This window comes from Prionailurus viverrinus, chromosome E1 (genome assembly GCF_022837055.1).
Source record: "Prionailurus viverrinus isolate Anna chromosome E1, UM_Priviv_1.0, whole genome shotgun sequence".
Taxonomy (NCBI): domain Eukaryota; kingdom Metazoa; phylum Chordata; class Mammalia; order Carnivora; family Felidae; genus Prionailurus; species Prionailurus viverrinus.
This window is the reverse complement of record NC_062574.1, coordinates 7,986,209-8,011,247: the sequence shown is the minus strand read 5'-3', so window position 1 is coordinate 8,011,247 and position 25,039 is coordinate 7,986,209. Positions and strand designations below refer to the sequence as shown.

Sequence of the window (25,039 nt, the reverse complement as noted above, 5' to 3'; positions counted from 1 at the left end):
TAACCCTGACCGTGGCTCTGTCTGGGATTCCCCAGAGAGAAAAGGTAGTTTTGGGGGCCTTGTTCCTTTTTTTTTTTTTAACTTATTTTAAGTTTATTTATTTATTTTGAGAGAGCGAGGTAAGGAGGGGCAGGGAGAGAGAGGGAGAGAGAGAATCCCAAGCAGGCTCCACACTGTTAGCACAGAGCCCGACACGGGGCTCAAACTCACAAACTGTGAGATCATGACCTGAGCTGAAATCAAGAGTCGGACGCTCAACCGACTGAGCCACCCAGGTGCCCCCTGGGGGCCCTTTTCCTTTAGGCTGGGTGTGAGGAACCCATGTAAGGTCCTGGCACTCTGGAAGGGTGTGGGGCTGTCTCCTTCAGGCAGGCAGGTGACTTGGAGCACAGTGCTGCAGTGTGGGGGGGGGGTCTCTTTCAAGGGCCCCAACTCAAATGTCTGGGCGATCACTAGAAAGGTTCGGAGGGGTACAGGAGGGGAGAGGAGAGTGGGGTGAGGAGAGATGGAAGGTTCCAGGCAGGGTCAAGACTGGGGCTCCAGGCAGAACTAGGAGGGGGGACTCTGACCAGGAATTTGGTGGTAAGCAGGTGTGTTCTCTAAATATAAACTGCAAACGAGGGGGAAAATTCAGACACCATCTAGTCTGGAGATGTCAGACCCATGCTGCCCTCTGTCTCCACCTATGCTCAAGATGGCCATCCCTAACACCGGACCCAAGGCCAGGAGCTCTGTCCACCAAGCCCAGAGGCAAGCTCACTGTGGGCAGAACAACAGCCAGGTAACAATTACGAATTGCTCAGAGTTGCCAGACCGATAAAAATCTCATGATTTTTGAGATTATTTTCTTGATCTGCATGACTCCATCTACTGTACAAATGAGGAATACTTAGCAAGAACTCACTTAATCCTCACGACAGCTCCGTGAGAAGGGACCACGGGGGAGATTGAGGAGACGGTAGCATAAAGAAGTCTAGAACGTTCATGTCAAGTCTAGAACTAGCCACCTGGGTGGTTCAGTCGGTTAAGCATCCAACTTCGGCTCAGGTCATGATCTCACGGTTTGTGGGTTCGAGCCCCACGACGGGTTCTGTGCTGACAGCTCGGAGCCTGGAGCTTGCTTCCGATTCCATGTCTCCCTCTCTCTCTATGTCCCTCCCCAGCTAGTACTGTCTCTCTCTCTCTCTCTCTCAAAAATAAACATTAAAAAAAAAAAGTCTAGAACGTTCCAAAGGGCACTCCTGCTCTGGAGCACTCACTCCTCACCACTGTGCTGCCATCCCTCCCACACGGATGAGATTCCGGTCTGGGGTTTATCACTGAGCAAATGAGCAGGAACGTTCTAGAATATCTTATGTGTAGACGCGTGGAACGCCAACATTTACAGGATATTAAAACTGTGCTAAGAGACAATCATGCTAAAGGTGTAACTGCCTTTGTAAGCTTGCCAAGTCAGAGTGTAAGGGCTTTTATGAAAAGTTTCAGAAATGTGGCTTATAGGGCAAACATTTATGGTCAACTGCCTTTTGATCTCTCATGTGAAAAATATGTACTTACGTCTCTTGCAGGAAACCTCACCACTTCCTTCCTAAGTGTTGGTCAGAAACACTAATTACCTGGCTAATTAGACTGTGAAACTTCCCTTCCAGATGGTAAAAAGGAGCTATTTTCACCCCACAAATTTCGTTGCGACATGCCACCAAAAAAAAAAAAGTAGATGGATTTCAATGGTTTTATTGTAGACACTGTGAAGGACTTAAGCAAATCATATAAAAGTAAATGAGAAACTGATGAAAAGGGTCTGCTCCTTCACAAAGGGGTGGGACGGGGGGTGGGTGGGGAATCACCTGGTTCTGTGGGGAAAAGCTCACGCCCGGGCAGGGGAGCGTCCGGATGGGCGGGAGAGCCCGGAGACCGAGTCCCGGACACCTGCTCCACGATGCGGGACATGCCCCAGGACTGATCAGCCCTAACGGGGCTCGTGACTTTTAGGTGCCTGCTTTCCACTCTACCTGCTGTCACAGCACTGCTTGTTTTTGTGGGTTTTTGTTTTGTTTTTTTCCCTAGGCATTCCCTGCCCGGCCGGGGAAGCAAACGTCCCCCTGGAAAGCCCGACGACACGGTCTCCCTTCCGCCCTGCGTTCACGCGACCGCAGGAATGAGTACGGGCTAGAGCGGACTCAGAGAGCGAGAGCTGCAGTTCCGGGAAGGACACGCCTCGGACCGGCAGGTGCCGAGGTCTGCGCACAAGAGCCATCCACCGAGGGCCGGGCCCTGGCGCCCCGCCGCCGCCGCGGGCCTGCGGGCCGAAGCCGAGACCCCCGCAACCCGGCACGCGAGATACTCACCGGCGTCCAGGCTGCCGGTCGCTGCCGTCCAGCCCATGACAGGCGGGATGGCCCCGACGACGGCTCCGACCCACGTGTTGGCGATGCTGATCTTCTTCAGCGGGGTATAGCAACAGGTGTACAGGAAGATGTTGAAGACCCCCAGGGCTCCCGTGAGGGGGTTCACCCCCCAGGTCAGGAGGGTGACGCCTGGAACGGCACAGCACGTGGCAAAGGACACAGCTAGCAACGGGCTGAAAAAGAGCAGCGGGCACAGAGCAGTCACTTTCCAGTCCGGCGGGCCACCTACCTACGTGGCACGGCAACCTGGGAGGGAGGCTGCTGCGCCTTCTTCCCGGCTACGGGGCACCGGAATCCGAAAGGCGGAGGGACTGTGCCTGCAGGAGTCCTGGCTGCCCCCTCTGACATCTGCCGGCCGGGGCTGAAGTTCGAGTCCAGGTGAGAGCGCCTTGGATTCGTTCTGTCCCTTCCCGGCCGTGGGAGGCGGGCGCGTCCCTCTGCTCACCTGCACGGCCGGGACGGTTCTCTGCTCTCGCTCGCAGGCTGGGGTGAGGGCCGAGGCAGACACTGCTTGGCACAGGGTTCTGCTTTGCAGTTAGTGCCAAGTAGGTGACGGCCATAGAAAAACCACCCGGAACGCGGTACCGGTAATGTTTGGGCAAAAGCTGGCATCTCAACCCTGCCCGTGTATTTATAGTTTAAACACATTACCCCATTAGCAGTAACGGATAATGACAGTATGTCTGAATGTATCTATCTGTGATAAATTACAGGCTTGGCAAGGGACCTGCTTGGGGCCCACGGCCACACACCAGGGGGCTGCCCCACACGGATAGCTCAGTTTCGGTGCCACAGCTGGTTTCAGAGCCACGGCATCTCCGGAGGACCCTCACCATGTTGGCAGGTGCAGTGAACAGGGTCAAATACAACTCTCCACCAGCCGGGACCATCCTACGCCTGATTCTCATCAGAGCCCACTTCTTTTTTTTTTTTTTTTTAAGTTTATTTATTTATTTTGAGAGAGACAGAGACAGCATGGGTTGGGGAGGGAAGGGGAGAGAAATCCCAAGCAGGCTCCGCGCTGTCAGCGCAGAGCCTGATGCAGGGGCTCAAACTCACGAACCATGAGATCATGACCTGAGCCGAAGTCAGACACTTAACCGACTGAGCCACCCAGGCGCCCCATGCCAGAGCCCACTTTCTAAGGTGGACTTTACATGGGATCTTGAGAGAGACAGGGAGAGAGAGAGAGAGAGAGAGAGAGAATGAGAGAGAGAGAGAGAGAGAGAGAGAGAATCTCAAGCAGACTCTCCACTGTGAGCCCGGAGCCTGATGCAGGGCTCGATCTCATGAACCATGAGACATGACCTGAGCCAAAATCAAGAGTCAGACGCTTAACCGACTAAGCCACCCAGGCGCCCCTATATTTCAATGTATGTTAATAATTTCCCTGTGTTCAGAATTCTTTTGTAACGTCATCATTAATAGGTACATAGTGGTCTATTCTGTGGATTCAACATAATTAATTCAGTCAATATAGCCTTTCTGGACATCTTGTATCTCTCCTTTTAAATTAGAAGTAACGGCATATATATCTTGCAGACAGACTGCTGTTCATACTTCTGACTAGGATGCATCCTGAGGATAAATTCCCAGACGTGACACTGCAAGGCCAGCTGACATGCACGTTTGTAGGGATTTGACTTGTACCACCGGTCTACGCCCCAGAGGGTTTAGGCTCTTTTACACTCCTATCAGCAGTACATGAGAAAGCCTATTATTTCTAGAACCTGTATCAACACCGGGTAGGGCATTAAACACAAACCAAAAATTAACAACGTAAAAACATGTTTATTGAGATAGCATTATCCCCATTTCACAGAAGAGAAACTGAGGCTCAGATGGCCCTTGAACAATGAGAGGAATGGGGCGCCGACCGCGATGCACAGTTGAAACATCCGCGTGTGACTTCTGACTCGCCCCAAACTTAACTACTGATACAACCACGAGAGATACCTTTTTACCAAGATACGCAATTTACTGCAGAGACAAACTGCTTATGCAGAGATGATTAGCATCACACATGGCATTTTATTATTCCCTTTCAAATTCTTTTTTATGTTTATTTATTTATCTTTGGGAAAGAGAGAGAGAAGACAAAGCTTGAGCAGGGGAGGGGCAGACAGAGAGGGAAAGAGAGAATCCCAAGCAGGGGCTCGATCTCACGAACTCCAAGATCATGACCTGAGCCGAAATCAAGAGCGACCCATCGGGTGCTCAACCCATTGAGCCACCCAGGCACCCACACGTGGCATTTTCTTTTCTTCACGTTTATTTTTTTTATTTTGAGAGAGAGAGTACAAGAGGAAAAAGGGCAGAGAGAGAGAGAGGGAGAGAGAGGGAGACACAGAATCGGGCTCTGTGCTGACAGCACAGACATGGAGGTCAAACTCAGGAACCGTGAGATCATGACCTGAGCCGAGATCAAGAGTCAGATGCTCAGCCGACTGAGCCACCCCAGCGCCCCCGCATGGCATTTAAAAAAAATTTTTTTTCAACGTTTATTTATTTTTGGGACAGAGAGAGACAGAGCATGAACGGGGGAGGGGCAGAGAGAGAGGGAGACACAGAATCAGAAACAGGCTCCAGGCTCTGAGCCATCAGCCCAGAGCCCGACGCGGGGCTCGAACCCACGGACCGCGAGATCGTGACCTGGCTGAAGTCGGACGCTTAACCGACTGCGCCACCCAGGCGCCCCACACATGGCATTTTAAATGGGTGCTCCCAAGACTTGAGCTCACAACAGCATCCAGAGGTGGTTATGAAATTCTTACAGCAGCTGATTTTACTGAGTTACGATTTAATACTCCATCTCTAAATGTGTTCATCTTTCTCTCCACTCAAATGGCACCCTGTGCAGTCTGCAAATGTTTGGGCAAGTTTTGAATAAATTTTAACTTTATATAACAGATTTATGTGTGTTTATGGTAGTATTATGCATCCACGACATACGTTTTTAATTTTTTTTGAAATTTCTAGGCCATGTGGTTTGTGAGTTTTTTCAAATTGTTGCCAACCTCCAACCTTTTTTCTAATATATTTATTGAGAAAAAAATCCACATATACGTGGACCCGCACAGTTCCAACCCGTGTCGATCAAGGGTCAGCTGTACCAGTAAAATAACTTGGAAACAGACTTGTACTCGGATTTACTCCTTGGCTCATTGATGCAATCCCACTGGTCTGTGGGGGCGCCCTGCTGTAGTAGGACTTCCTGATTCTCTGATTGCTTGGATCTTGCCGAGCCTGGCAGGGGGGAGGGGGGGTGGGGGCTGGAGTCTTTAGGCTGTTGCCTTCAGCTGGGAGCAGCAGCCTGAGGGTTTAAAAGCTCCTTTGGTTTACCCCGAGGTAGAAATAGCCTAAGTTCCTCCGGCATTACCTGAGATGAAAACACTGGGGAAGCACTACATTTACATACATACATACAAGGTCGGACCTAGGATATAAGGTGGGGAGCAAGACAGACACGGTCCTTGTCCTGGGGGCGCTTATGCTGAAGTGAGAGTTAAATAGGCCGGCAATCTGGGGCCACTGTGTGTGGGTGCTGGGGGGCTGGACAGGGGGAGGTTTGTAGGAAGAAGTGCTGGGCGGGCGGGAGAGGGGATAGAAGGGTAGACAGGAGTGATTCAGGCAGCGGGCACAGCACGAGGGGCGGGAGGGGTCAGAGAACACTGGGAGGGAAGGCCACATGGAGACATCGTGGGAACACTGCCTCTGGGCAGATGCACAGAAGAGGTTTTCTCTGCTTTTTTACACAGGGGAAGAAAACGATCAGATGTGCTTCTCACAAGGCCCTCGCTGCCTGCCGTGATGACCAGCAAAGACGGACAAGCATTCACTTGTCCGTCCACGTAGGGCGTTTTCGAGGAAAAAGAAGCGTGAGCCACACCACCACTGCAAGTTGGAAGAGCGCTACCAAGAATAACGGTTCTGGGATGAAGGGAGCGTGTACCAAGTGACCTCCGGGCTCTTTTTTAAAGTTTGATGTAACCAGGAAATCTTTAAAAATCACGGTGATATTAAAGCTGCTTCAATGTAGCCGTTTTTAGGGGCACCTGGGTGGCTCAGTCGGTTAAGCGTCCGATTTCCGCTTAGGTCATGATCTCGCGATCTGTGGGTTCGAGCCCCACGTCGGGCTCTGTGCTGACAGCTGGGAGCCTGGAGTCTGCTTCGGATTCCATCTCTCTCTCTCTCTCTCTCTCTCTCTCTCTCTCTCTCTCAAAAATAAACATTAGAAACAAATTAAAAATTTAGCCGTTTTAATAAAGGGATCTATTTCTGATGCAGAAAAAGATTAGTCAAGTGCGTTCATTTCTCATCTCAGTTAAACACCACTCTGATTTTCTGCCTTGGTACACATAGAAGTCCGAGCGAAATCTCAAAGCCTGGGAGGGCAATTTTGTCAAAGACCGACTTCTTGTTATTTTAGGTCAATTACTCGATACACTCGTCCTCCTAATCCTACCGCTCAGCCCTTGACCAAAACCCCCATCTGCTCTCTCCCATTCCGGGATGGGTTTTGGAAAGTATCCCAAACCTGGAGACACACGCACACACACAGAGTTATTTTCCCTTTTATCACGTCTTCTGTATTTAAAATTTCATTAAACATTTTTCCCCATTATATTAGTCTTTTTGTTCCTTTTATATCTGAATTCCTCAGCAGGTGGCTTCCATTTTGAGTGGCGCTCTGAGGCCTGATTTCTAGAGGCGAAACTAGAAGAAAGGGCTAAGCAGGTTCCCTTGGGATTCCCTGGGCTGAGCAGCACCTGACGGGTGAGGGCCAAGCTGGGACTCCCCGATGGAGTCCCGGGTGCTACCGAGATGTGGTCCCCGGACCCAGAGCGTCAGCATCACCTAAGGGCTCGTCGGGAATCCAGGCGATCGGCAGGCTTGCCGAAGTCGGGGACCCACCGCTGCGCCATCGCCAACGTGGTGCGGGTCCCATCTGGCCTACGTGAGGCCACGCCGACGGAGCCTGCGCCTAGAGAAGGCCTCCACCTCCACCCCACCTCCGATGCTGGGTGCAGCGGGGCTGGGTAGGTCCCGCTGTCTTTTGATATATGTCTCGACATATTCCAAGTGGAAAGGACGCGGGACAGCAGCCTAGCTCGGTATTCAGTTCACTGGGGAACTGCCAGTGTCTCCAGCCGCCTCTCTGCTCCGTCTACCTTGATTTGGTCTGGGCACGCTGCTAAGCGTTTCGGCCCTTACGAGGGTGAGACGAAGCAAGCGGCGCAGAGTCTTGATAATCCTGTGGATTCTGGGCGACGGGAACACCGGGGTTCGCTGTACTATCTCTAACTGTTGTGTCTCCTGGAACGTTTGCATGCCAAAAGTGTTTGTAAAAGGCTTTAATATTCCTCTTCTTCTTCTTATTATATTATTATAGGGTTTCCGTACAGTACCATAACTAAGCATCGCTGACAACAATCAGGTGGTCTGGGTTCAAATTCTGATTTGAAACAGCTCCGTAAAAGTGGGCAAATGAACCTCTCTGATCCTTGGTTTCCTCAGCTGTGAAGTAGGGGATGTATTAGGACTATTCTTTAAAATGTGTATTTATTTTGAGAGAGAGAGAGAGAGAGAGAGAGAGAGACAGAAAGAATACCAAGCGGGCTCTGCATTCAGCGTGGAGCCCAACGCGGGGCTCATTCCCACGACCGTGACATCATGGTCTGAGGCAAAATCAAGAGTTGGACGCCTGACTCAGCCTTCCAGGCACCCCCGTATTAGGGCTGTTTTGACGGCAAGACTGAAGCACAAGTCAAATTGGCTTATGCAAAAATCCTCAGTAACAAGACCACCGGGAGGGCAGGGGCTCTATCACCGAGCTGTAGGATCTTGAGCAAAGTAGCTAACCCGTTGGTCTTAGTTGCTTCATCGGTCAAATGGGAGGTACTTGAGAGTGAAGAATCAAAATAAAGCACTTGGCACAGGGCCCACTAAAAGAGCACGTAGCGTGCATTCGTTCGTTTATTAAGATGTCTCACTGTCATCTAGTCAGCCACTGTGCTAAGTGCAGGCATACAGCAGTGAGCGAAACAGACGGCGATGCTCACTCTGAAAAGGACGGTGGACGTTAAACAAACACAAGTACTACCAGGTCTCAAACTGTAAAATCAACCACAACCAGAACTGGCAACATGAGGCAGCGTTCTTTATTTTATTTTATTTTTTTAACGTTTATTTATTTTTGAGACAGAGAGAGACAGAGCATGAACGGGGGAGGGGCAGAGAGAGAGAGGGAGGCACAGAATAGGAAGCAGGCTCCAGGCTCTGAGCCATCAGCCCAGAACCCGACGCGGGGCTCGAACTCACGGACCGCGAGATCGTGACCTGAGCCGAAGTCGGACGCTTAACCGACTGAGCCACCCAGGCGCCCCATGGCAGCGTTCTTTAAATAGGAGGTAGGGCTGGAGGTAAGGGGTGATAAACTTTCAGTAAATCGTTTCCAGTGGTTTACTCTTTTCGAACTTACGAAGACATATGGATATGTGTTGGAATACGAAGACAAATGTAGACATGTTCAAGAACGTCACCTCAATTATAAATTATAAAAAGCATAATGGCTGCATAGCATTTCCTAATAGTAATTAAAATGGCAACACTTTTTTTCTTTTTTTTTTTAATATTTATTTACATTTTTGAGAGAGAGAGAGAGAGAGAGAGAGAGAGAGAGAGAGAGAGTGACTGAGCAGGGGAGGAGCAGAGAGAGGGAGAGAAAGAATCCTAAGCAAGCTCCATGTTGTCAGCACAGAGCCTAATATGGGGCTCGAACTCATGAAACCATGAGATCATGACCTGAGCCGAAACCAAGAGTCAGATGCTTAACCCACTGAGCCATCCAGGCGCCCTTTATGTTTTTATTTTCGATCGTAACTTTATTTTATTTATTTAAATGTTATTTATTTTTGAGATAGAGACAGAGTGTGAACAGGGGAGGGGCACAGAGAGATGGAGACACAGGATCCGAAGCAGGCTCCAGGCTCTGAGCTGTCAGCACAGAGCCCGACACGGGGCTCGAACTCATGGAGTGTGAGATCATGACCTGAGCTGAAGTCGGCCGCTCAACCGACTGGGCCACCCAGGCGCCCCTCAATCGTAACTTTAAGAATTTAACTCTATTATATCAAATCACAAAAAAAAAAAAAAAAGTAAAAATAAAATAAACCAGCATCAGGAAAAAGCAGACAGATCACACGGGAAACACTATTTTTTCCTAATGCTGGTGCTCTCACGTAGCTACGGCAGTGGCTGTAATGGGCTTTGTTAAGGAGAGAAGGTTCATATCTCTGTGAATGGTGGTCACTGGAGTGAACTTGCATAGGAAAGATCAGAAGAGCAGAAGAATGGGGTGTGATGGTATTGTGCACGATTTCTAACTTTCAGTAAAATGGAATAAAGGGATGACTAAGGCAAATAGCACTGTGGGGTGGGGAAGGAAGGACAGTCGCCGAGGAAAAGAATCTAGCTGTTGAACTAAAACGATTTTTTCATGTCCTTTCACTCACGCAGGCAAATAGGTTGATGGCTCACGCTCGGACTGAATGGTGATTTATTTCCAAACTCATATCCAAAACTGAATTACATTTCAAATAGAGACATCTCTCTACTGAGCATCAGCACAGAGGCAGGCTTCTCCTTCTGGCTTCCCTGCCCAGAGCTACTCCAGAAAAGGAACAACAGACCAGGGGACGGTGGGGGGCAGGGGGTGGGGGTTGTCAACACATTCCTATGAATTATTTATTCTTCCTTTAAAACACCGTACTCCTTCGTTTACTAAACACCAATCCTAAGTAGCTCTAGCGAAGTGGAATTTTCTGCAGAAATTAGGAACAAAGGAGGTTAAAAAAAATATGCAAGCTCTAATTTGATGACTATTTATTGCACTTAATAAACATAATCCACATTACGTGACTTTGAAATAACTAACGGGAGAAATGTGGTCTTTCTGTTTAAGTAATGTGTCAGAGAGGTCTGCGAAATGTGACATTAAATCCAGAAAGCTTTACATTGTAAGCAGCTCTATAGGTAATTGGTTTATACAAAAGTTAATCTCATACTTCTTGGCTTTTCTTCCAGAATAAATGATTTTTAAATTACAAAATAAAATTTCCTTTAACAACAAAAGAAAACCCCAAACCTTAATCAAACAAAGCTAATTTAGCTTTCATTTCCTGGATGAATCCCACATTTGAGCTCTGACCTGAGCTTTTGGGGGTAAGCCCCTCCAGATAACTGCTTTGACAACGTGTCCCCAAAATCTTCTCCAGGGGTTTTCTATTTCTCAACAAGACTCAAGTTGCAGATATTGCAAGGTAGGAGAGGAATAAGGAAAAGTCAGAATTTAAGGAACAGGTAAAGCAAATGTGGATGCAAGATATATTTTATTTATTTTATTTAAAATTAAAAAAAAAATTTTTTTTAGCATTTATTTTTGAGAGACAGAGAGAGACAAAACATGAGCAGGGGAGGGGCAGAGACAGAGGGAAACACAGAATCAGAAGCAGGCTCCAGGAGGCTCTGAGCTGTCAGCAGAGCCTGATGCAGGGCTCAAACCCACGAACCGTGAGATCATGACCTGAGCCGATGTCAGACGCTTAACCAGGTGAGCCACCCAGGCGCCCCTATTTATTTTATTTTTTAAATGGAATTATTTATTCTTGATAGGGGGAGGGGCAGAGAAAGGGAGAGAGAGAGAATCCCAAGCAGGCTCTGCACTGTCAGCACGGAGCCTGATACAGAGCTCGAACTCGCGAACTGTGAGATCATGACCTGAACCAAAATCAAGAGTTGGGCGTTTAACTGTCTGAGCCACCCAGGAGTCCCAGCAAGACGTATTTAAAAAAATTTTTTTTTCAACGTTTATTTATTTTTGGGACAGAGAGAGACAGAGCATGAACGGGGGAGGGGCAGAGAGAGAGGGAGACACAGAGTCGGAAACAGGCTCCAGGCTCTGAGCCATCAGCCCAGAGCCCGACGCGGGGCTCGAACTCACGGACCGCGAGATCGTGACCTGGGTGAAGTCGGACGCTTAACCGACTGAGCCACCCAGGCGCCCCGCAAGACGTATTTTAAAAGAGAATTTAAAAACATTTAAGGGGCACCTGACTTCGGCTCAGGTCATGATCTCACATCTTGTGGGTTCGAGCCCCGCGTTGTGCTCTGTGCTGACAGCTCCGAGCCTGGAGCCTGGAGCCTGGAGCCTGGAGTCTGTTTTGGATCCTGTGTCTCCCCCTCTCTGTCTGTCCCTTCCCTGCTTGTGCTCTGTCTCCCTTGCTCTCAAAAATAAATAAGAAACATTAAAAAAATTTTTTTTTTAATTAGGAGGAATTCAAGAATAAGCAGGTGTTTTGGGCAATGACTCTACTCAGAACACGGGGCTGCAGCATTATATTGAGAAAAGCTTTTTTTTTTTTTTTTCTTCTCCAGGGAGGAAAACAAAGCAGGTCTGAGCTGAATGAGTTTTGAAAGTCAGCGGAGAGACTCTTATTGATGTAGGAGGGAGGTGGGAAAAGACAGGCAGGGGTGGGAGGGTGGAGGCTGGGAGAAAAGTGAAGATGAGCCTTACTCGGTGTTGACCTCTGAGATGGGGCCTTGTAATTCAGGGATAAAGCAAAACGCGGACTCTTGAGCATTACGCTACGTCAATTCAGTTTAAATTGAGGAGAAGCTATCTGTAGAAAGACTGGAATTCTCAGCAAGAAGAGATTCCTGTTGTTTGATCCCATCCATGGAAACCAAGTTTCTAGTGCTGGGGTCCCAAATCAGTGTATTTCTCAAATTCCCGAACTCTACTCCCCCCCAGGCTCCCATAGCACCTTCGATATCTTTCCAGTTTCCTGGTGGAGCCAGATGGTTTAATTTTCTTACCCCACTCCTTTTTTTTTTTTTTTTTAAAGTTTATCCATTTATTTTGAGAGAGAGAGAGAGAGCGCGCGTGAGTGAGCCAGGGAGGGGCAGAGAGAAAGGGAGGGGAAAAGAGAGAATCCCAAGCAGGCTCTGCACCTGGAGCACAGAGCCCGAGTTGGGGCTCGAACCCACGAACCGTGAGATCATGACCTGAGCCAAAATCAAGAGTCGGATGCTCAACCGACTGAGCCACCCAGGTGCCCCTCTTACCCCCTCCCTTTTTAATTTATAGGATTCTATTTAAGAAAGCCGTGTTGTTCACCTACATAAAGTTAGGGTGAATGAATTTTAAGGCGGCTCTGAAAAGCTTTAAAAAAAACCACAGTTTTTTGGTTTTTTTTTTTAATTTTTTTTTTCAACGTTTATTTATTTTTGGGACAGAGAGAGACAGAGCATGAACGGGGGAGGGGCAGAGAGAGAGGGAGACACAGAATCGGAAACAGGCTCCAGGCTCTGAGCCATCAGCCCAGAGCCCGACGCGGGGCTCGAACTCACGGACCGCGAGATCGTGACCTGGCTGAAGTCGGACGCTTAACCGACTGCGCCACCCAGGCGCCCCCAAAAAAACCACAGTTTATAAAAAGAGAATCTGGGAAGTAAAACCACCCATCCCTGCAGCTTTGCGGAGCACCTTGGGGGTACAGGCTACCCGCAGACGAAGGTATAGACGCAGGTGACCTCACCTCCTGCAGGGCCTGCTCGGACGGACACCCAGGGGGACCAGGCTGGCGATCTACAGGGGTGAAAGCCCAAGTGATGAACAGCGGAGAACCGCTCCTCGGGCCTGACTGGCCGATCCCATGTGGGAATGTGCTAAAAAGCCCAGAAACCTGGGGCTTTGTTACATTTTCTATTTTCAAGTGCTGGCAACGGTAGAAAAGCCCAGCAGGCCAAACAACAACGACAAAAAGGCCTCTTCAGGATTGGGCCTGTTGGCCGCTGTCTTGCAATCTGCGGTCCAGGTGAAAGATCTCTGAGGTACGGATAACACCATGGCCCCGGAGCTGACCCCCCCACTCCGCCCCATACTGTCTTCCGTCTTCCGTGTGCTTATTTCTTTCCCATCCTCTAAGATTCAGCCTGGACATCAGAACAAGTCCTACAAGAACATCCTCCCTCAGCCTTCTCTCCTTCCTGCTCCCGCCCCCCACCCCCAGCCCTCGGGTGGCCTGCATACCCTCGTGAAAACAGCACGGCTCAGTCCTGACACGGACAGCTCTGGTGCCCTCCCCGGCCGCCCGCCACGTCCTACCTGGTTCAGGGCCTCTACCCTGTGCCACTCATCTTTCTGTTCCCTGCATCCAAGGCAGCTGCCCCAAACGCCGGCTCAAACAGACCTTTACAAACCACGCGAAAGACAGAACAAACACTACCACCAGTCGACGGGAATGGCGTTTCATGGCCAAATGTTGTCACCTCATCTGATCGAGAAGAGAGAGAGAGAAGGCGATAGGGCGTTTGACTCACGGACTCCAGGTCATGAATGAAAGGTGTCGGGTGTCTGCTCCTGTGACTTACCGCTCAAGTGGATGCGTTACCCTTCATACTAATATTTACTAGAATATCTGAGTATTTTTTTGGTTATAAGATGGGACGTGAGAGCTGAAGGACCCCCCATCCCCAGCACTGCTGACGAGAAGTGTTCACAACTCACGATGCTTCAGAACAATCGTAGGGGCGCCTGGGTGGCTCAGTCAGTTAAGTGTCTGACTCTGGATTTCGGCTCAGGTCATGACCTCACAGTTCATGAGTTCAAGCCCCGCGTCGGGCTCTGCGCTGACAGCACGGAGGCTGCTTGGGACTTGTGATTCTCTCTCTCTCTCAAAATAAATAATAAACATTAAAAAAAAAAAAAAAGAAGAACTGTAAATGTTTTCATGTTGCTTATGACCATGAGAGAAAGGAACGTTCACTTCTAGAAGACCCCCCCGCCCCAGCGTTCCTCTCTCTCACCCACTGTCGTGACTAAGCGTGATGATACACGCTAAACTTTTTTGTGGATGCTTCATACTGTGCGGTTCATAATGTCGAACGATTTTAAGACCAAAATTCTCCACACTGGCACCACTCTTACTGAGACCGAATTTGTCGTTCCTGCCATTTTGAATGACTGGTTAGCACTAAGAAAAAAAACCAAAAAACCTCCTATACTTATAAAATGTTTATGTTCTTATTACATTTGCAGTATATACACGCCAAGAGACTAATCATAACAATCCTTGGAAACTCTGTGGGGCGTCAGCCCGGTCTGGGTACTTGTCTGCTGGACCAGGGTGACGGGATGATGAACAGCCTTCACAGCTCCCCTGCAGCCTGCAAACTGTTTACATTCGCTTAAGTGCTTACTGGTAAAACCTTCAGTAAATTTGAAAAATGTCTCCTGCAAATCCCTATAATGCTTAAGCTAAACCCTGTTCTTTAAGTTAATCATGCCAGCTACACAATCCATTCATTTGGCTTCGAAAACTCAATCTTCGTCATTTATTTAAACACCGGGCATTGGCGGCCCCCGACCCCGAGTGTGTTAATTTGTCCTCTCTCAATAACCTCTCTCCCTGCTCTGCTCTTTCCATCTCTCCCGCCTGCAGCCCACAAAAATAACCAGGCCCTCTTCTTCAGGAAGCTCCCACGCTGGCCAGGCTGCCCTGACGCACGTCCCCTTTCCTTGACTCCCCAGGGGACGTCTCGCTTGTCCCGACTCCCTCGGTGCACCCAGTGAGTACTGATGGGACTGTCTCGTCCATCTGCGAAGGCTTTTGAGCATCTGGCTAATTTTTCACCCCGATTATAAGCCTTTGGAGCCTTGCAAAAACAGAACTGGAGGGTACTCGGAACATGATGGGTAATCAACGCATTCTCAATGAACTGAATTCGACAAAGGGATTGCTTAATTTTAAAATAATCCGGAAGCAACAGCAGACCTTGACGTTCTTAAGAATGATTCCTTTTTGTTAGGATAGAGCAGGGAAAAGGTTATTACTTAAAAAAAAAAAAATACATGTTGAAGATACAAGTCTGAAGGACCTCAAAACAGGTAAAGATGTTGGATTAAAGGTGTCAGTGTCTCTCTCTTGTCCACGAACAAAGAGAACCTACGGTGGAAAACTCTGGCTTAGACAGGAGCAGGGACACTCCTGCAGAAGAGTGGTCAAGAACAGGACAGCACGGGAGGACGCGCTCCACAGGCGAGGCAAAATACAAGACGCGCTCAATGTTAAAGTTAAGATCCTGGCCGCAAGAATTTGTGCACTGGGGGTGGGGGAGGTGGGTCACGGCTAGAAAGTCACAAAGCAGAACGGGGGCCCGAGACACATACCTGGCCAAGAGGAAGCTCGAGTGCAGCGGAAGGAGCCCTGGGAGGCACAGCCTCGGGTCCTTCGTGCGACCCCACCCCCACCCTGCACCCCCTTCCCTTGACCGGACCGGGGATGAAATGTCGGGCCCAAGCGTGGGCAATCCCGTTTCCTCTCACAAGGCTTGGGAACTGGGACAGAGGACTCAGCTGGGAGACCAGGGGGCTGAGGCTGAGGCTGCCATTTGGATGATGAGTCCGTTTAAGCAAAAGTGGGATCGGAAGAGCCAGGGGGCCGCGAGGGAAAAATGAAGTTCACGTACAGAGGAAAGCAGAGGTGGACAGTGCGGGAGGAAGCTAAACCGTGACCGAAGTGCTGAGGGGGCCATCCTTTCCAGAAGTCTGGCGGTAAGGAGAACAAGAGAAAAACCAGATGCAGCTGCTGATTCAGCAGACTCTTCTCTAAGACAGAGGGACCACTTGTCCAGATACTAAGTCAGAAGAAAGGGCCCCAGTGGGGTGGTGGGGTTGGAAGAGGCACAAGGACACCCTTAGGAGTCTGTGCCTGTTCTGAGGCGAGCCTGAGGGTCTCTGGGCTTGGGGACCATAGGTAGAAACGGGTAGAAACGGGCCCCCAACAACTGCCAACATCAGGTGCCAGATTCCAGCAGCTCTTATCTGCTGTGGAAAAACATTTGGTCCCCTGAAACAGAAGTGAGGTGTATCTTAGGAAGAACTACTAGGGACATTCACCCCTGTCCCTCTGACCCCTCACCTTGGCTCATCCTAAAACTACCAAATCCATTAAAAAAACATTTTTTTTTTTTTTTTTTTTACCATTCATTCATTTTTCAGAGACAGAGACAGAATGTAAGCAGGGGAGGGGCAGAGAGAGAGAGGGAGACACAGCATCCGAAGCAGGCTCCGGGCTCCAAGCTGTCAGCACAGAGCCCGATGCGGGGCTCGAACCCACGAACCGTGGGATCATGACCTGAGCCAAAGTCAGACGCTTAACCGACTGAGCCACCCGGGCGCCCCCAAATCCATTTTATCTGATGAGAACCAATGTTGCAGGTAGCCAGGGATGTCTGGTGAATGGAAGGAGTTCAAGGGCGTTGGATACGTGTGATCTGTAAGAGGAGGAAGGAAGACAGTTACCAGCGAGGATGGAAACGCAGCAGGGCAACAGGAGGCTCAGAGGTATGGCACTTCTCCATTCTGCCTGTGACAAGTTCCTCACCGACACGTGGAGCCAGATTACCAGAGCTGTGGGTCCCTCGGGCTGTGACACAGCTGTGCTGACACGCAGCCTCAGGGGAACAGAGGCATCGGGTCTGGCTCCGAGTTAACAGGGACAAACTCTGGCGAGGCGCCAGTACCGGAGGTCACGATAGCGCCATTCGGACCCTCCGGAGCCATTCTCTGCAGACATCTTCGGGTGCTTCGTAGCTGTCCAGAGCTCTTTGGCCAAATGCGCCAGGACTCTTGAGTTTAGCCCACGTGCATCTGGGATGCTTCCTAAGTGATGTGAGGTACAATGGGCTCAAATTCATCAAGTGGCTCCCCCAAGCCATTAAAGACGCTGATAAATAATTCTACCATGAAGGCCCCAGGGCTAAAGTAAAAAGCAGAAAGCCATGGGGTCAAATGCTTCCATTTGATAAGCAGAAGCTACAATAGGATGTTTCTATTAACCACCTGCAATTATTGTCTGGTCACAGCTCACTCCAACCATCGGCATCATCACTTTTTGGGTGCCTTCGAGAGCCAGGACGAATTTAAAGGTCATCTTAGTATTAAAAAAAAAAAAAAGTTATCTTTCTTTCCACTGGTGAGGAAAACAGGAAAAGCAGGAATTCTCTGACAGTTGATACGAAAGATTGTCTTCCTTTAATGGTAAGTGATGCCTTAGATTTACCGAATTGTCATTTTATGTAGGCAACAAAGAGGCACTTAGAAGTACTGTCATCTGTATTCTCCTTGGGAAACTGAAATAACAAATAATGTAATTTTGTAGATTTTTATTCTCACTAAGTGGCATTTTAGTTGTAAGGATTTTTGTCTTTGATTCTCCACAAAATTGCACAAAATTTCTGTTGCCTGAAATGTAAAGGGGATGTTTATCCTGTAACTGGCTATTTCGAAAACAATTATCTTACTATTCCTTGTTTATTAAACACAGTCAATGTCACTTTCTCCATCACGGGAAACGATACAGAGAAAGCTGCAGCGGCCGCTCGCTAAACAGCAAGGCGAGCGGCAGGGAGGCTGGAAATCAATCTGCACGTTTCCTGTCTTGAAACAGAGTGGAGTTGGAGTTTATTTACTTTATGTAGCTCATCCCTGAGGTGAAAATACATCAGACTCGAAATTATCCTTTGAAACCCCCTGCAGTGATCCATAAAGTGCACGCAAGGTTAGGCATGTACAGTTCTGGGAAATGACCACATCCACGAAAAATCCCCGAGGGAAATCAAAAGAGGGAACGAGGGGAAAGTCTGTATCTGGATGGCTGGGCGTTCGTGCCATTCTGCCTTTAGGACTCCGGTGGAGGAGAGACGGGGGGTCCTCAAGGGGTCTGTCTGCCGGCAGGGTCCACTCCGCTGTGTCTCGACGTCCAGCGCTGGCAACCGGACTGCACAGTCACGTATCTTTGCCGTGACGGTTGGGGGCGCTCCGCTGGACAGTGGGGCTGCTGCTTCTTGGGAGGGGCGGGGCTGACGACTGCTTTGCTACACTGCCTGCTCCTGACGAATTACGTGCTACCCGAACGAAGAGCTGCGGAGTGTAAGAAAGGTGCAGATACGTGTAGACGGCGGAGGCCTTCCTTAAGGGAGGTCTCGAGAAAACTCGAGAAGACAGGTGGAAAGGAACGGGAGGCGCAAAGGCAGGGTGGCAGGGATCGGCGGGGTTTTTCTGCGGGAGATCCGTGACCCACAGGAAGCGGGAACGGCTTGGAAAAGCGGACACAATTTAAGTGGCCTTGTGGGCGGTGGTGCCCAGTCTGCATTCTGGGTTGCCCCCCCCCCCCCCCCGACTGTGACCGCCCTGGTCTAAGCCATCGTCAGCTCACCCTGGACTGGTCCCAGGCCTCTGCTCGCTCCCGTGACGCTACGGTACATTCTGAAGACTTCCCTCACAAACATCAGTGTGACCACAGCGACCCCACGCTTACGACTCACGTCTGGCTTCCCGCTGCACACCGCCTCTGAGCCAGACTTGCCACTGCGGTGCCCTCGTGACCTCATCTCCTCCCACTCTGCTCCTTCTGGCCACTGCGGCCCCCGTGCTCTTCACTGGGTCGGGCACACCCTGACCGCCCGGGCTCTGCACCTGCTGCTCCCTCTGCCCACGCTGCCCTCCTTCCCTGCATCCTCAACCTCCGGGGCTCAGCGCATACCCCACCTCCTCAGGTGTCTCTGTACCTCCTCCTCAAGCGGTCTCCGCCACTTGGCTCTATATTATCCGGTTCCTTGTTTTCTCTGGACAACTGACAGCCATCGAGAGGGACCTCTGAACCTTTATTTGGCTCACTGGTTTACTCTGTACCTCCCCGACAGGACAGGTAAGGAGGGCCGGAGCCGGGTCACGTCAGCCGTATTCCAGCGCTGAGCCGGAGATGCTCGGCCCGGGGCTGTTGAAAAAAGTAGGAGCCACCACAGTGAGGACCGCACTGTCATTCACTGCTGTAGCAGAAGGGTCGCAGCCTCACCTACGCCCAAGAGGTAAACGCCCCAGCTTAAGAGGAGAGGACACAGCCGTCTCCTAACACGCTCCCGCCTGGGAGAGCAGAAAAAGCAGCTGGCTTCTGAGTCCAGGCAGACCGGCCCCAAACGCTCATGCTCTGCAGGCTACGTCGGCACGGTCCCAGGGAAAACCAAGCGACCTGAAAACCCACTAGTCATGCACGCAGTGAAATTCCACATTTTGAGAGTACAGTGAGTTCCGAGCTCTGACAGAGATACACAACGGTGTAAGCGCCACCGTGATCGAGATACAGACTATTTCTGGGGCGTCCGGGTGGCTCACTTGGTTAAGTGTCTGACTCGATTTCGGCTCAGGTCACGATCTCACGGAAATGAGATCAAGCCCCGCGTCGGGCTCTTGGGTGAGTGTGGAGCCTGCTTAAGATCCTCTCTCTCTTTCCCTCCTTCTGTCCCTCTCCCCCACTGACTCTCTCTCAAAACATAAAAAATAAAAAAAGATATAGAATATTTCTGTCACCTCACAAAGTTCCTTCATGCTCCTCTGTACTCCATTCCCTTCCCTTCACCCCCGATTTCTAGTAGCCATTGATCTGATTTCTGTCCCCAGGGTTTTGGCTTTCCAAAATGTCACCTACACGGGGTGGCACAGTATGTAACCTTTTGGGTCTGTCTGCTCTCACTTACAACGCTTCTGAAATGTGCCCATGTCATTTTATGTGTATATACTCACCAGCTGAAGGACATTGAGGTTGTTTTCAGTAATAATGAATTAAACTTATAAGTATTCACGTACAGATCTTTGTATGGACATACGTTTCCAGAGACACATGGGACTGGGGTTATAGATATGGTAAATCTTGTGTGACTTCATAGGAATCTGCCAAACTGTTTTCACAAAACTAACGGCATCACTTTGTATTCAGGCCACTCCACATCCTTGCCAGCACTTGGTATTATTGCTTTAGAAATGTTAACTGTTCTGCAGCCACTCTGGAAAACAGAGTGGAGGTTCCTCAAAAAACTAAAAACAGATCTACCCTATGACCCAGCAATAGCACTGCTAGGAATTTACCCAAGGGATCCAGGAGTGCTGATGCATAGGGGCACTTGTACCCCAATGTTTATAGCAGCACTCTCAACAATAGCCAAATTATGGAAAGAGCCTAAATGTCCATCAACTGACGAATGGATAAAGAAATGGTGGTTTATATACACAATGGAGTACTACGTGGCAATGAGAAAGAATGAAATATGGCCTTTTGTAGCAACGTGGATGGAACTGGAGAGTGTGATGCTAAGTGAAATAAGCCCTACAGAGAAAGACAGATACCATATGGTTTCACGCTTACGTGGATCCTGAGAAACTTAACAGAAGACCATGGGGGATGGGAAGGGGGGAAAATTACAGAGAGGGAAGGAGGGAAACCATAAGAGACTCTTAAATACTGAGAACAAACTGAGGGTTGATGGGGGGTGGGGGGAGACGGGAAAGTGGGTGATGGGCATTGAGGAGGGCACCTGTTGGGATGAGCGCTGGGTGTTGTATGGAAACCAATTTGACGATAAATTTCATATTAAAAAAAATAAATGTTAACTGTTTTAATAGGTGTGCAGTGATGTCCCACTGTGGCTTTAATTTGCATTTCCCCCAGTGAACTGGTGATAATGAAAACCGTTTTGTGTTTATTTGATATGCAGACTTCTTCTTTAGTGAAATGTCTGTTTAAAAACGTTTTGTCCATTTTTTGGTTGAGCTATTTTCTTGTCACCGGGCTTTAGGGATTTTGTACGTACTCTGGCCACAAGTCCTTCGTGAGTTCCATGCTTTGCAAATATTTTCTCCCACTCTTTGGTCCGTCCGGTCGTTTTCAGAAGTGTTCCTGGGAGAGCAGCGATTTTTATTTCGGTGAAGTCTAACTTAACCTATGACTTCATTTATGGTTCGTGCTTTTTGTACTTTTTGGTTTTGTTGCTTTTGTGTGGTTTCTCTAAGAATTCTTTGCCTCGTTTCCTGCAGTTGCATTCTGCATCCTGACCTTGTATCTTGTGCCCTTGCTATATCCACTTACTGGTCCTAGTGGCTTTTTTGTAGGTTTGTTTGAGTTTTCCGGGCAAACTATCACACGGTCTGTGAATGAAGAATTCATTTCTTCTTTCCCAATACACAGGCCTGTTATTTCTCTTTCTTGTCCTGAGCTGCTTAAGAGCTCCCCAAACGACACGGACCACGGTCCAATTCCTACAGCACAGCCCGTGTCACAATGGTGGGGCAAGCCACGTTTTCTCGGCCTCCTTCCTGGCTCTGCTTCCTTACTTTGCTCCTTCAAATCCTTCCCTCTGAGTCTGGCCAAGGCATTTATTTTTATCCTTAAACACACATTTTGCACTCCTCTGCCTGTCCCGATGGCTTCCTCATCCCCTTGACACCGTGCGCCGTGTACCCGTCTCAGAGTCTTCGCTTCTGTCCTTCCTCCCCTTGGGAGGTCATTTCCGCTTCTCTAACATCTGTCCCTCTGTCCGTCCACGCATCCCTCATGAAGCATCAGCGGTCTGCCGGATGTGATGGCCGGAGCGCGTGCTCCGTGACATCAGGGATGGCTGTCTGCTTCGTTCCCTGCCGGGTCGTGGCATTAAAAATAGTGCCGAGCACATGTTAGGCACTGAGGAAACTGCTCTCTATAAACGATCTTGGGGACTGGAGATAAACAGAGGGCAGACTCCATCTTTGTCCCAGAAGAACACACAAGGTAATGGAGCAAGGGGCCCAAGGAAAGGGTTTGCAGAGGGCTGTGTGGGGCTAGGACAGGGGCATAAACGAAGAAGAGGGCGAGCCCCAGGACAAACACCTAACCCCATCCGCCCCACTGGACTACGGGCGTAGCTGCCCCTTCCAGAGGAAGGAGTGCTTGGCACAAAACCTGCCCAGGCAATGAGCGGACTAGGAGAGCACACCCAGTGGGACAAGAGGGAGCATGGTGCTTCGGTGAAAACACCAGCGGGCCCATCCGGTCTCAACACCAAGGGATAAATGAGAAAAGGTGAGCAGAGGGGCACCCGGGTGGCTCAGTCGGTTAAGCGTCTGACTCTTGGTTTTGGCTCAGGTCACGATCTCAGTTGTGAGTTTGAGCCTGGCGTCAGGCTCCGTGCTGACAATGTGGAGTATGCTTGGGATTCTCTCTCTCCCTCTCTCTGCCCCTCCCCCACTTTTTCTCTCTCTCTCTCTCTGAAAATAAATAAACATTAGGAGAGGGAGCAGGAGGAGGAAGAAGAGAAGGAGACGAAGGAGAAGAAGAAAGATGCGCACAGAGGAGGAGGCTGGAAGGACCAGGAAGGATCAGATCCTCAAAGGCCTTACATGTAAGACATAGTAAAGAACAGAAAACAAGTATTTCTTCTTAAATATATTTAGAAGACTCTCCCCAAAGGTTTGAAGCCAGAGACCAATGTGATCATGTAAGGAAAGCCTGGGGAAGACAGACGGAAAGAGGGCTGGCGAACGGGCAGGGAGAGCAGCTGAGGCATGGTTCTAAGAACCCAGGCAAGCTGGGGGTGCTCTGACACCAGAGCGGGGGGTGAGAGGGCACATTCCAGGGTGACTTAGGGGGCTGGACAGACACGGTCTATTCCACAACCGGATGAGGGGGACCAGACAGGGAGTTTAGAGTAACTTACAGGCACCTGACTTCAGAACCTTGGTTAACAAAAAGCCGTGTGGGAGGGGGGGAGCCGTGCACTGGGATATATACTTAAGGAATCGGAGATACCCATAGAGGACCCCAAAAGAGATTTTCAAAGGCCTTGGCTCAGAAGAGCGGTCTGGGCTGGAGGTACAGACAGGGCAGAGGGCAGTGTCTGTAGATCGCAGACGGGATGAGGAGGCCAGTGGCCACCAACAAAGGAGTGGTCGGAGGGGGAAGGAACAGAAAGAACTTGGAAAAGGACAGGCTGGTTTAGATCCTCCTCCTCCTCTGGTTCTCACCTCGGGCCTCCCCTAAGTCACCCCGGACGTCCTCGCGCCTCCCCCAAGTCACCCCGGACGTCCTTGTGCCTCCCCTAAGTCACCCCGGATGTCCTCGCGCCCTCCTTAAGTCACCCTGGAGCTCTGTGGTCTGGATCAGGTTCTCTTCTTTGTGCTCCCGCATCACCCAGCAATGTCCCTCCCGCGGTGTTCCCCGCTGCACCTTGGGGTCCCGCGCGGTACCCGGCTGGCAGGTGCACTCAGCGTTACGTGTGTAGACCGTACCCCTGGTAGCATTCAGTGTCCTTACACGTGTGAGCTGCTGTCCCCTCAACGTGACCCTAAGAGAACGGAGAGCATGTCACCCACCTGCTAGTAACCCTGGCAACCAGCACAGTCCTCTACAGGGACAGCATTCCCCATCAACGTGTCCTGAGGGCAGCAGGAGGAAGGAAGGATTCCGTGACATGCCACAGGGTGGTCCTACCAACATGACCCTGATAATGGAAACACGTAACATCCACTCTCTGCTGTCTTACTTTCCAAGTGTTTTGCTTCTTTCTCCCTATCCCTAGAAACTAATGTAAAAATTTTTTTAAGTTTATTTTGAGAGAGAGAGAAAGAGAGCAGGCGAGCAGTGGGGGGAGGGGCAGAGAGAGACAGAGAGAGAGAGAGAGAGAGACAGAGAGAGAGACAGAGAATCCCAAGCAGGCTCTGTGCAGCCAGTGCAGAGCCTGATGCAGGGCTCCATCCCCCAAACTGTGAGATCACGACCTGAGCTGAATTCAACGGTCAGATATGTAACTGACTGAGCTGCCCGGGCGCCCCTCTGAATTTCTTTTTTGTCATTGCCTGTAAGTACTGAAATATTTGTATTGTAAAGCGAAATTTGAAAACAGGTGGAAGTCCTACAAGTAACTACTCGTTTTTCTAGAGTTTTAAACCTTCTCCCCAACAATGCACGTGTATTTGCACGATTCTGTTGACCTCATTGTTACCCGCACCACAACGGCGTGAGATGAACAAGGCTGGAATTAGGATCCCTCCCTGAGGGGAAGGGGCAGTGGGGCAAGGTTAATTCCGTGACTCGCCCAAGCTTAGAGTCCACCAGGTGACATTTTTCATTCGATTCTGTTACCAGACCAAGACTATCAGAAGACTGAGGTGTTTTCTATTACGGAGATTTTTTAAAATTTGCTAATGAACTTTCTCCAGCCACCAACTTAAAACCTGGATCACACTGAATCTGACTTTCTGATAAGAGGGTAAGCTTCTCTGACGTTCACCTTCACCAAGTGACTTTGGGCTCGCAGGTTCGACTCCGAAAGTGAGCAGACTCCTTTCAGTGTTCATTGCTGACGTGTGGCATGGATTCTACACCGTGCTCTCTGCCGGAGAATCAAAGGGGAGCTCTAAGCCCAACTCCCTCCTGACAACAGTCATTCAGAACCATGACTACACCATTGTCGCCAGAAACATCCAAACGAGTCAGTTGGCCTTATGCATCTTCTCCAATTTATGAGCAAACGTCGACATCGAGGGTCATTTTTTTTTAAGTTCATTAATTTTGAGAGACGGAAACAGCACAAGTGGGGAAGGGGGAGGGAGGGGGGAGAGAGGGGGGGGATTGAGAGAATCCCAAGCAGGCTTTGCACTGTCAGCACGGAGCCCGACGTGGGGCTCGAACCCACGAAAATGAGATCATGACTTGAGCCGAAACCAAGAGTCGGACACCTAACCAACTGAGCCACCCAGGCGC

General features: G+C 49.8%; 1 protein-coding gene across 1 annotated transcript in view; it reads right to left on the bottom strand.

The window, feature by feature from the left end:
* LOC125151365 (protoheme IX farnesyltransferase, mitochondrial) overlaps positions 1 to 25,039 on the bottom strand; it is a 138,307-nt gene that overhangs the window by 13,393 nt on the left and 99,875 nt on the right. Inside the window, exon 6 of the mRNA XM_047832212.1 lies at positions 2,349 to 2,581. Within this exon, the coding sequence (XP_047688168.1) occupies positions 2,349 to 2,581 (233 nt within the window). The remainder of the gene's footprint in view (positions 1 to 2,348; positions 2,582 to 25,039) is intronic.